The sequence below is a fragment of the Maylandia zebra genome, linkage group LG1 (assembly GCF_041146795.1).
Source record: "Maylandia zebra isolate NMK-2024a linkage group LG1, Mzebra_GT3a, whole genome shotgun sequence".
NCBI classification, from domain to species: Eukaryota; Metazoa; Chordata; class Actinopteri; order Cichliformes; family Cichlidae; genus Maylandia; species Maylandia zebra.
Genome location: NC_135167.1, coordinates 12,459,074 through 12,472,142, shown reverse-complemented (window position 1 = coordinate 12,472,142; position 13,069 = coordinate 12,459,074). Strand labels below are relative to the sequence as shown.

General features: G+C 41.3%; 1 protein-coding gene across 2 annotated transcripts in view; it reads left to right on the top strand.

The window, feature by feature from the left end:
* The window catches only part of sema4bb (sema domain, immunoglobulin domain (Ig), transmembrane domain (TM) and short cytoplasmic domain, (semaphorin) 4Bb), a 63,718-nt gene that overhangs the window by 40,850 nt on the left and 9,799 nt on the right, over positions 1-13,069 (top strand). For both annotated transcript variants that reach the window (XM_014407568.4, XM_014407544.3), the window contains exons 4-12: positions 525-587; positions 1,066-1,164; positions 4,337-4,448; positions 4,843-4,959; positions 5,460-5,617; positions 10,212-10,393; positions 10,911-11,061; positions 11,613-11,823; positions 11,940-12,055. In XM_014407568.4, the coding sequence (XP_014263054.1) occupies positions 525-587; positions 1,066-1,164; positions 4,337-4,448; positions 4,843-4,959; positions 5,460-5,617; positions 10,212-10,393; positions 10,911-11,061; positions 11,613-11,823; positions 11,940-12,055 (1,209 nt within the window). The remainder of the gene's footprint in view (positions 1-524; positions 588-1,065; positions 1,165-4,336; positions 4,449-4,842; positions 4,960-5,459; positions 5,618-10,211; positions 10,394-10,910; positions 11,062-11,612; positions 11,824-11,939; positions 12,056-13,069) is intronic.

Sequence of the window (13,069 nt, the reverse complement as noted above, 5' to 3'; positions counted from 1 at the left end):
CGCTCACAGTTTAGACGACTGCAGCGAGTCATAAAAACTTTGAGCACAAACATAAACAGTTATGGTGATGTGCAGACGTCACAGTTTGTGCGAGCAGTGGCCGATGCGTCAGACACAAGCACAGCTTTATGTACACATTTGAGTTTCTGTTTTGTTTGATCTGCCACAGTTATTGTTTGACAGGGGGTGCCATTAAGGGAGTACGTCTTGTCGTTAGTCCTTAACCAGTCAGCGTACAATAACAGAACTCTTTTATAGACAAAGTCGACCTCTCTCTAAGAGTAGATGAAATGATGTCACTAGTGTTTTCATTTGGATTTCAGCATAAAATCAAACTCTTCTCTAAAATCAGGTAAAAATAATATTTTAGCAACCAATCGAGGACGATCTTAAAAGCACTCCATGCATATCGAAGCCCATTTTAGTACAGTGGAAGTGGATATGCTCTCTATAGATTGGCTCTGAATCTGTGGGTTTCCACTATCTATCACATGACTTATTCAGGGTTTCTTTCTCTGCTTCAGCTGACATGGGGCACTCCTGCTGGAAAAAGAGACGAGTGTAGCTTCAAAGGGAAGAACCTGGAGGTGAGAGACATTTTCTTCTGTTTGTTTGAGCAGTGTTGTAAGGGGGGGAGAAATTACGGTGGAGCTGTGTGTTGACAAACCTTTCCATCAGTTACAAATGGATTCATCAAGTGTGCAGGCTCACTGGGGAATTGCTCTTTCTTCTTCTTCTGTCTGTCTCTTACCTTGTTGTCATGCCAGCTGTTGTATCTCTGGGCGACAAGCCTCAGTAATCTGTGTAAATCTCTGGTTTGTGTAATACAAAAAACTCACCAGGCAAAGTGCTGTGTGTGAGGTTTTCCCAGCAGTATTTGAGGAGAGGAGGAATATTTTTCTGTTTCTGTCGAATAATATTTACATTTCCTGCTCTGAAAGATTTGCTTATGATTAGGAGTATTATAGGCAGATTTTTAAGGGGCTCTCGAGAAGATCACATTCAATTCTCAGAATTTCTTGTGATTTTTATGGACCTGACACACTCTCCATTTGTTCTCTCCAGACTGATTGCTTCAATTACGTCAAAATTCTTCTGCGGCTGAATAGCACTCATCTCTATGTGTGTGGCACCTATGCCTTCAGTCCTGTCTGCGCCTACATAGTAAGTAATGACCTCTCAATCTACCCATTGTTCACCTGCAAGACTTGATTTTCTCCCATCATTAAAGCGAGTCTTAATTTATTCCATTCCTCTCCTCTCACAAGAACAGGATTGAATTTTATAAATATTTTTTCGGGGTACTCTTTAGGAATCAAGCCCCCTTTATCCACCATGTCAGTATTGGATCTGTTGTTATCCAAGCGTTACCAAATCCTGTTGAGGCACTTGAGCCAGACAAGTCAACAGGGGGTACCCGAGCTGTGTGGTTTCCAGATAGAGGGGAAGCAGTAGGTCTGTTTATCTAGCAGAGGAGTACATTTTGGAGTGATGGCAACCGGCAGTAGAGTTTGGCAACAGCGCAGCTTCTCAAAGCAGGGCATTAAACTCTGCCCTTTGACGTCAGAGTCTCAGACTGAGGATCGCTTGGCAGGACGTTAGGCCCTGATCTGGGATTCCAAGCAAGGCTGAGTTGGTCTGGGTGAACACTCGTCTTGTTGACGGAGTCCACAACTCTGTGTGTCACCCAGGGCATTCCTCGCGGCCAGACGATCTGAGATGTATAGTATTACCAGTGAGGGATGTTTTATTTATTTCTTTTTTTACCACTTCTCACAGAATGTTTTATGGTCAGCCAAAAAGATACAGTAACAATCAAATGAAAGACACAAGTTTAAACAAGCTTAAGATTAAAACAACATCTAATAATAAAGAAGCATGGGAATATTTCTCAGCAACAGAGGAACTCCGTGCTGTCCTTTTTGATTAAAGTTAATATCATCACTGCAAATTGTCTTTATATATTATTTATGTGTCCTGTGACAATGCTCCTATTCCCATGTGTGCATTAAATGCTTTAACGATAGATGTAATTGTTCTTGCTGTGTGGCAGCAGAGGAATCTCTTTTTTAAAACTATATAAATGAAGTGATGGGAATGGAAAATCTTCCATCCTCTTCCTGTGTAAAAATGTATTACAAAGTTAAGCTCAAGCTTTTGCAGCCTTAAGACCTCAGAGTGCTCGAGGCTCTAAAACTGTTCACAATGAAGACCTCATGAGAAGCTCACTTTGATTAGCCAGACCAGTGTGTAGCAGTGGAAACGGCAATTGCTCTCCATATATGTATTCTGTGATTCAGTGTCCTCATACCCTCTGTCAGCTTTATCAAACAGGACTAGAAGCTCAGACAAACAAGGCCGAATGCTGTCTGACGGACCAGCTACATTTAGATTTAGTGCATAAACTTATGCCACGCGCTCTTGATACAAGTCTGAGGCTATTCAGTGTTTTATCGACATGTCTTCCAAATGCATGTGCAAGTGTTGGACGTGATTCTAACGCTTCAAATGAAAGCGTCACGATGCACGCTTTCTGATTAGCCAACATGCTGTCACTTTTTCCCTTACACAGAGCAGACCACAGTGTGTAGCAGTGGAAATGTCAATTGTCCTCCATATATTTTCTTGTAATTCACTGTTCTCGCTCCCTTTGTCAGGCTTTTGAAAAGGCACCGGCTAAAGCCTGATAGACTGACTGCATTTTGATTCAGTGCAGTGTCTATCACCCACAGCAAAAGTTGTCCATTTTGATTGGACCTCATGGGCTATTGGAATTTGACATGTCCAATCACTGAAAGTCACTTCCTAACAGGACAACATGATGACATCTTATTTAACTTGTAAAAGCATCCACGGTCTCGCTGGCTGCAGAAGTTTTTAATATACATGCACTGGGAACAGAGTCTGACCAGTATGTTTTTCATACCAAACCATTCTTTGATAAGGCCTCAGTCAAATAAGCCTGAAGGCCAGTGTGAGTGCCCAACTGCCAAGGGGAAGGGGAACATTCTCCATTCATGGTTTGCATTGAATTTTTTTCGAGTTTCACTATACTCGAGAAATGTTTGCAGGCAAGTCCATTCAAATTAAGGACGACTGCAACAACCTGCTAGCAGCCAAAGCAATCTTAAGCAGTTTTTTGGTAAACAATTTTAGCTTGCAATTGGCAGCTTCCAGAAAACCACTCACCAACCAGTCAGGAATACAGATTTTTCTCCAGTGACCTGTGACTGGAAGAAGATCTTTGATGAGTTTCTAGACTTATTTGACTGAGGGTTTTAAAGAAATGTCTGTGGAAACTCAAAATGGGACTAAAAATACTGAAACATATAAAAGATACAGGCTTGTTTTGTTGAAGTCAGACTTCAGTGGAAGTTCAGTAACTGTTTCACGTGTGTATTATTTATGTTTCTCTAAGAGGTTGGAAAGAAAAGCAACTGGACTTGTTGGAGTTTCTTGAGGGTTTCACCTCTCCTCCGAGAAGCTTCTTCATATTATTTATGGTTTTGTTTTTGTATTAAGTATTCAAGTATTTTTGGGAGAGACTGTGAAATTAAAATCAGAAATGATGAGAAATACTGGAAGATGGATAAATAAAGTATATTTCTACAATAAATGAATCGTTTGTGTTTGAGTCAAAATGATTTTCTGCCTTTGCTATCTCTGGCACATGGCTCTAAATTCACGTGTACCTGCTTATGATGTAAATCAAAATTTTATGTTGTGTTTTTTTGTTTTTGTTTTTAAAGCAAAATTTGCCAGAATAGCTGGTCACTGCAGAATTTGGAAAAGCATGCCTCTCGACCCATGTCGGAAATGTTTCAGGGAATATTTGGAGCAAGGGATTAGCGAATATTTATGGAAGTAGAGCTGAGGATAAAGTATGGTAGCCGTGTTCACAGTAATGAAGGCAAAGTGCAGCTCAGTGATGTTTTTTTTAGACAACAGCTCAACAGCAATAAAATGTCAGCACTCTGCTACGAAGGTTAATCTTTTGGTAAGATGCCTTTATTGTCCAGTTTTGTGAGATTTTTGATTTACTGTCTCTTTCTTTAAAGTTGGTTGGTACATTAGATATAGTTTTCCTTTTCATACTAATGAAATAGCCTGTTTGCTTGTGACAGAGGGTACACAGAAGAAACCTTCTATTAATCAGACAGCCCGTCAATGGTCCGACGGCGATTTCAAGCGACCAAACATCCAAAATGTCAGCGTGTATTGTGATGGAGAAAATGATCTTGAGACCACTGAGCTCACTTTAACTCACCATTTTACTATAAGTAGAATTTAATTGGCCTGAGCCTCAGGGACATTTGCTGTTTGTGTCTGCCTCCAGAATACGTCAACATTCACACTGGAGAGAGATGAAGAGGGCGAGGTCATGATGGAAGATGGGCGCAGTCGCTGCCCCTTTAATCCAGAGTATAAATCAACTGCCATCATTGTTGGTATGTATTAATGCGCACTTATATGAATGGCTTCCTTTTAGACGGGGAAAGCGGGCGCAGCTGTTTCTGAAACTATTTTGATGGCAACTCCATCTTTGATTCAGTAATGAGTCATGATGTGCCTGCTAATGTTGTTTGTCTGCGTCAGACTCTGATAAATAGCCAGACAGCAGCAGACATTGTTTTTGTTGAACTTCTTTAACAAGCAATTAGTAAATAATTGAACTGGATATGAAGAGGAGAAATGATTTGTCTATTCTCACTCAGACTGTTATGTGCTAACATTTCACTTTATTACCGACTTCAACTCCAGCCTGTTATTATTTCTTTGTCATGTGTTATTTTATTGATTCCAAATTCAGTTCAATCTTTCTCTTCCTTTGTTCTCCTCCAGATGGTGAATTATATACTGGTACTGTTAGTAACTTTCAAGGGAATGAACCAGTCATTTACAAGAGTTTGGGTCAGGGAACTGCTCTGAAGACAGAGAACTCCTTAAAATGGCTGCAAGGTAAACTCCCATGTGTTTTTTCCTTCCACAAATCTTCCATTATGTACCGACCACTGCAGATAAGCTCCAAAAAGCAGCGATCATTAGCGAGGCACATTCACTAATGCATGCAGACGGAGAGCAAAGACAAGCGCTTGTAGATTGCGGGAGCCCAGCCTATCAGCCGTTGCACATGCACATCAAAACAACCTCATCCGGCTGCCACTGCTTTCGCCAGAGTAAGCTGCACTTTGCGCACAATTAAGACTCCTCTTGTCTTCTGATCTTTAGGTAATTCATGCAGACTGCTCCTGATGAGGCATCTGAGTACAATTATAAAGAGGATTCTGTTTCCTCTTCCCTTGCAGGATTGTATCACAGCTTGTTGGTGCAGACACTGACTTTTTCCAAATTTATCATGGCAGAAAAAAGTGGGGGGGGAGTTTCCCTGTGTCGATTATAAAGGTGCAACGCAGCTGTCTAACCACACGTTTGCTTTTGTGTTTTTCTATCTCTAACAGATCCCGTCTTTGTTGGGTCAGCTTACATCGAGGAGAGTCAGCCTATAGGCAACTCTGTGGGCGACGACGACAAGATTTACTTCTTCTTTAGTGAGGCGGGAAAAGAATTTGACTTCTTTGACAACACCATAGTGTCGAGGATTGCTCGCGTGTGTAAGGTAATGTACACGGGGTAAGGGTGAGGCGATTACACAAAATGATCATGCAAAAGTATGAGGCACAGCAGGGCTCAAGCTTCCTGTCCTTAATCCTGGCACAATTGCCTCAAAACAAGATGGGACACTCCCATGTCAAAGCACATTAGGTAACATTAACTGTATATTATGCCTGAGTAATTGCAATGGAAACATGTCACTGGTGCATTTAAACTTTTCTCTATTTAACTGTACAGGCATGTTTTCAGCAGATATAGTTTCCCCTTGCCTGAATCATTGCCTCGTCTCAGGCTCCCTCCCTCCCCTTTCTCTGCAATGTCATATCCCACTCTCCTTCCATCTCCCTCACAATGTCAGCTGCACTTGTCCATCCCTCCAGCTCCTTGCCGTTCCTCCGCCAGCCCTTTGAGCTTTGCAGGCATTATTAGTATTCAAGAGTGCTTCACAGCAATATGAAATGCTTCTTCCACCCTACTATATGGCCTGTTTTCTTGCATGCAAACTGTAGCAACTGCAGAATTCACTGGGATCATTTAAACCATTGACGTCATTCCTCCTCCGTCCGCTTCTCTCCTCAAGAGTTCAGTTTGGTTGATCAGCCTGGGTAATCAGCCACAAACTCCATTCCCTTTCACCTGTCGTCAGCTCAGTTAAAAGGCTATGAAGCTGCATGATATACATGCACTCAGCGTCCCTACCTGACTGATGTCTCTTGTTCATGGAGGCAGTAATGTGAGTAATCGTGGGGACAGCATGTAATCTTAAGTGACAGCTTAATGACTTAGTCCTACTAGGCTCTGGAACTCGGTGCGGCGACACCTCGTGCTGCCGGCAGAGCACCTCCTGGGTTCTATATATGGAAATCATTGACAGAAGTGCCCCCAGACTGTGGCAACTTGCTGCAGATGAACTGTGCAATAGAGACAGAAGAATAGCTTTCTCTGCTCTGTAAAGCACCATTATTTCACAGGAATGCAGCAGCTCCCTTTTTACTTTCTGACGTCTTTTCAGTAGAAGCTCTTCTATAGCAATATGGTAGTGCTGCTTGTGGTTTATTACCCATTTTACAGGGTGAATAATGCATCAATACGTGATTTGCATTTTCTTTTTTCTTTCTTTTTTTTGTATCTTAGGTGGCCCGATTATTTACAGCGCCACATTTTTACTTTAGTTCCTCTCCCTTTTTTTTTTTTAAAGGCCATCTTTCCTTAAAGTCAACTTACTGCTGATTGGCTGCCCTTCTCAAACAGATGTTTGAATAGCAGATGGGTGGAGCTTCTGCGGCTGAGATGACCACATTAGGGGCATCCACTCGCGTCAAGATTGAGGAGTCTAAAGTCTGAGCCAGTGATTCACAGGGATTACTTGTATAGCCGCTGACCTGAAAATGGCGGCTATGTTTATGCTGTCCAACAGTATAAATAAAGAAATATAGGACCACTTAAAGCATGTTTTAAAAAGAGAAAAATCCTTGTTTCTTGGCGTCTTGGCTTCACTAAAGGCCTTGCCAGCTATTTGCAGTCATGTTTCCAATGCAAAATATTTATGCATGTACAAACAACTATTGCTAGATTCCTAACCTAAGATGACAGATTTACACTTGTTTTTTTGCAGGAGACCTCTGAGATAATGAAGTTCTCTGAAATGGTCATTCACTCTGAATATAAAAATATTTTGTACATGTTCAGATTTGAGGTATAAGACTCAATATTTGATTGGAAATTGTGTCACTGTGGCATATGAGGGTTTAATTACCTCTGTGAGCTGTGTGTGAACTGCATAGGTGAGCAGTGATCTCGGCGGCCACAGTGTAGAACACGCTCCCTGTTGTTTTGAGAATGATAGTAAGCAGCTGTTCCTTTCACCATGTGTAGTATCCCTGCCTCTCCCATGACCCCTTAGGAAGGTGCACCTCACAGTTGGAAGTGTCTTTAGTAGAGAAAATCTAAGACTAAATCAAGACCGGCACAAAAATTCCCACTTTTTTTTTTCTTTTCTTTTTTTATGTCAGTGTATCAAATATAAATGTGTGTCTTGTGTGCTCCTCTGCTGAGGAGTGAGTGCTAAACTCAGATTAAGTAAAGCTGAGGTATGAAGACCCCTCCCTTTTGGCAGGCTCCAAATCTAATGCACTTTTGCAAACTGTCAGAAAACACGCACTCCCTTTTCTTTCTGTGTCAGGCCAAGTCCTGATATGTTGGTATGCGGTTTTATTTAATATATCAAAACCATGTTGCGTGTCATAGTTTATCTTGACGGACACTTAGAAAAAGAGAGTATGTTTCTTGTTAGATAAGATTAATTTAATGGTATTCTAACTACTGTTTTACTTACATTTTCTAAATAATTCTACTTATTCTACTACTTTTTTCCTTCTCCCAGTCTTTCCGATCTGCCCCCGCTCCCTTCTTGCCCTCCTCCTTTCTTTTGTTTATTCAGGTGTGCGCTCTGAAGGGCTGTGAAAAGTGGGCATGTTATAAATACTGCATGGCGCAATTTTCTTTACCTCGTGATCTATTACATCTCAGGTTGATGAGAATCTTGGATGTAATAAATACTATGAGAGTCGGCTAATGCCGCACAAGGAAGCGGGTTTATTTTCAGAGGGCAGCTATCAGAGGGGAGTGGTCGATGCGATTGTACAAGCTGTGCATCGGAGCACGGCAACAATAGCAGTGGACAGCTGAGAGAGCAGGAATGTGGTCTCCTCATTATGTGGACGGGCTACTACCTCAGCTTAGTAATTGGCTCCCAGGCCCTACATCATTCCCACGAGGGTGGCTTCACCTCACTCTTGAGCAATGTGATTGTTTGTGCGTGTGACAGCACATGGAGGAGGAAACGGAGGTAGTTATAGTTTTGCACTTTATTACCTCCTCACTCCTTGTGTGGTTATTTAGGAGTTGTTTTGGGTTTGGGAGACCATGCTGACGGGAACATTTGGATTTGAGGGAGGAAAGCTGTCTTGAGCATGGGCGAGGTCTCTTGTTTTCGGTCCTGCTCTTCCTCCCCTTCCTCCTAGTCGTGCTCCTCTAGTGTTTTCAAGCTTGCTCGCTGTATTTGGGAGGAGTTCCTTTTGGTGTGTGTTTACAAGCACTTTGATAATTGCTAGTCCTAGAAAACTCTGATAAGTATTTATGGGAATATTTTGCGACAGCTTGAAAGAAGAGCAAACGCCTTGTCTGTGAGCTGCAGGTGAAGTCAGGCATGAAGGACTGATCTTTATTTCAAAGCTGTAATTAATAACTAACCATTGTTTGTTTTTCTATTTCGCTATGCTCTCTCCTTCAAAGGGGAGCTGATATTTTATGCTGTGGCATCTTTTATGCAGAGCAGTTTTTTTTTTTTTTTTTGTTTTCTCTGTGTTGCATATTTTATTGTTAAAATGCTTTAAAAAATAAATAAAAAGGAGGGTCATGAGCATCTTCCGTTTCTCAACAGCACCCTCTGAAGCAAAGGGGATGGATTGCAACTGCGATGCAAAACATGGGCTCCAAAGTAATGTGTGCCTTTTCAAGGAGCTCGTACATTGCAACATATTTTAAGTCCCTTCAGTAATTTCACTGGAATGTTTGGCCTTCATGATCTGACAGTTTGGGGCTGTTTTCACTCATCTAGGGAACTTAATGCAGTTTGCTCTTAGCTTTTAAATGATTTATAAAAGTTTTTCTAGGGAAAGTTTTTGTGGTTCATATATAACATTGTTTGCTATCTGGTTTATTTGCTTTTTCATGCTTCTGACAGCAAATTTAAAATCCACTTGAGCTCTTAGGTGTACTCGGGCCGGGTTCTGTAAGGCTCCTGGTCCAGAGCTGACTCAAAGCCCATGGTGTCCTCCCTTCCTGCCACAGCCACAGCCTTTCCAGCTAAAAGCAGATTTTAGTCATAGCAAAGTTGAACTCCCAGATTTTGCCACAGCTCTGACCTTCTGAACTCAACTACTCTGCACTCCTCCTGCTTTTATCGCAAGATATCAGCGTGTTCCATGATTATCTCATGGAGAAAACACATTTGTAAGCCAAATATCCACATGCTCCACCAAACCTGCCTCCACCTTCGTACATTCTTCACACATCAATGATAGAAGCGTCAGTATGACACAGATATTGTAAAAACTTAGAAAAGTAAACCCAAACAAACCAGGAGGATTATGTCACAGTCATGTGACACATGAAGGGATCACTTTGAGTTTGTGGCTTTTTTTTTTGCTTTTTTTTTACGGGGCGTTTTTTGTCTTTATGTAGTCATCTTGTGTTTTATTTATTTTGTGATGTGTAATTGTAGTTGTGAAATAGATACTTGTGTTATGTAATGATATCCTATCTAACCATGTGCTCATGTTGTCTTTGCTGGTAGCTTTGTGCAGCTGTCTGTTGTTAAAGCCTGGTTAAAGGATTCTAGTGAAATGTTTAAGGTTTCTTCAGATGAACTGGAGATATCAGAATAATGCAGTCATAATTAAGTAACACTTTTTATCAACTCAAGTCCAAAAATAAGTACAGACTTGTACAACCATTGCAACCCCTGCCAGAATCTAATGAAAATTATTACAAGGACATAAAGTCCTCTAATAAACTTGCTGAATCTTTTTTTTCAGGGTGATAAAGGGGGTGAGCGAGTCCTGCAAAAAAAGTGGACTACCTTCCTGAAGGCTCAGCTCCTGTGTTCCCTCCCCGATGACGGCTTCCCCTTCAACATTATCCAAGACATGTTTGTCCTGAAGCCCACGGGAGACAGCTGGGAGAGCACAGTGTTCTACGGCGTCTTCACTTCTCAGTGGTACGACTCAAATGCAGGCGATGGTTGAGACTGTGACAGTGCTGTATGTCAGCTGTGACAGTGACATAAATCACGCACACACACTGTGATTTGTCACACTGTTACAGTCAAAGTTTACACACAAGCGCGGCTCGCACACACCCCATCTAGAGCCAGTTTTTATTTAATATCTGCGCTCACACTTGGCAAGTTGTTGTTTTTCACTTGGCTCCTCTGAATTTAGAGCAGCTGTAATGTGCTTAACTGCTGATACGAGCCAATGTGATCCCAATGGTTAGTTAATGTATCAACAAAATAAAGGTTTTAATAAGGAAATCGCTCATGCGCCCACTCTGCAACTGTTCTCCATTGAGAAACTGCCATTCCAGTTTCTTGAATAAAATCATGGCAGTTGCAAAAAAAAATCTCAGAACATGTGGAAAATTGTGTGATGTCGAGTTCTGATAGGTTAACATTTTGGTTCATTGACCAGTTGTTCACAGCTGAAACCCTTACATCCTCATTAATACGTTTACAGGTATAAAGGCGCCTCGGGAAGCTCCGCGGTCTGTGCCTTCACTATGGAGCAGGTGAAAAAAGCCTTCAGCGGGCGCTACAGAGAGGTTAACAGGGAGACACAGCAGTGGTACACCTACAACCACCCTGTACCAGAACCACGGCCTGGGGCGGTGAGTTGTGAAGGCCATATCTTATGACAAACAGTGCAATTCACTGCAACAAGACACAACTTCTTTCTGTGGCTCTTCATTCAGTAACAGATAAATGAGGATAAAGAGCTGTCTTTGTTGTCATGTGTACAAAAGCTATATTAAACACACCAACAAAACATCCCGTCCTACCTGTAGTGTTATTTTAGGCTGTTGAACAAGTCTGACGTGAAGCAGATGTTTCCCATTTATTTTCTTTGTCTGCTGGAAAACAAAGTACTGTCCTGCTGTGGGTTGTACGAGAGCCAAAGAAATGCCTCAGAGCATAAAAATAGAACATACAGCTTAAGAACATGATTAAACCCATCAGCCAATGTGGTAGTTTTAAGCTCCTTATCTCACTGATTCCATTTTCATTTCTGTGTTCTTAAGTAATTAAAGCCAAGGTCAGATGTAATTCAACACCCCATCGTATTGTATCCATTTTTCAGTACTGCTCAAATAATAAGCAGAGATTCTTTTTTTTTTTTTCTTCTTCTTCTTCTTCTTTTTGTTATTTACTCTCCCCACAGTGCGTGACCAACCACGCCAGGCAAATGGGAATCCAGTCATCCTTGCACATGCCTGATAAAGTGCTCAACTTTGTCAAGGACCATTTCCTGATGGACAGCGCGATCCGCAGCACGCCGTTGCTGCTCAAACGCAGCGTACGCTACACGCAGATCGCTGTGCACAAGATCCAGGGCATGGAGAGAGCTTATGATGTGCTCTTTATTGGCACAGGTGGAGCCTAATATATTCTACAAGCATTTCATTTAATAGGAACAAAAACAGAGCAGAAGAAAACTGTCCTCTGAAAACTATATATCTCACTTCCGCTTGTTCTGTGTGTCTTCCAGATGATGGAAAACTCCATAAGGCCATCAATGCCAATGACAAGATGCACATTATAGAGGAGATGATTCTGTTCGCTGAGCCGCAGCCAGTGCAGCACATTGAGCTTGATCCTCAAAGGGTAAATCACCACCTTTACCATATACACTGTATATAAAAGATGAACATAGCCACAAGGGTATAACTACTCCCAATTTGTTAAATTTAGTGTCTTTGCTGCCTCCATGTTTTTGTTTTGTTTTTTTGTGACCATATTAGGACAAGAGAGAGTGAGAGCTTATCAGCTAACACTGCCAAGCTTTTTTTAGCAGAACTCATCAGTACACAGGTGCTGGTCATTATTGTTGAGTAACATATAAAACAAAAACCTAAAATTTCACTCACCTGAGGTAGACCACAGACTTCATTTGGTTTAGTACCGTATTTTTCATACCATAAGGCGCACTGTCTATGAACGGGTCTGTTTTTATACATAAGGCACACTAAGTGAAACAAAGTCATAAGTCAAATTTTACTCAACTCATTCTTCTTGCTGTCTCCACTCCTGTACCATTGATTCATTAATGTTGAATTCTCTCGCAGCTGCTCTATTCCCATTTTGTTGCACTATATTAATGACTAACCTCGTATTATGGATGGATTGTCTCAGTTGTTCTCCTGACTGAATTGCCATGTGATTGCATTTGTCACTAACCATCGTGAACCCTCACCTTAACTTTAATCGAGTGGAAAAAAAAAGTTAGCGTTCATCCTCCAGCTTCACTGTGTTTATGTTATGCTAACTTAGCTGTGTTGCTAGCGATCACGTACCACATCATTATATAACAGCTAGTCCAACTTCAGTAACCCTAAAAAAGTCACTGCTGTTTAGTTTTCTGTCTTCCTTTATGTTGGAAGTGATAGCAGAGCTGTACGTTTTAATTTTTTCAGAAATCTCTCAGTCAGAACATGCTATATCATGTTTAGGTGGAAACTAGTGAACTAACTTCACGCTAACTTCTAACTCCGCTAAATGTAATAAATTCTGTTTTCATGGATGCCTGGATGTTAAACTTAACTGTTACACCTGGTAAAGCAGCCACACTGATCTTTTTATTAAAGAGTTTTTAACTCTCAGTGATGCCGCAATATTCGT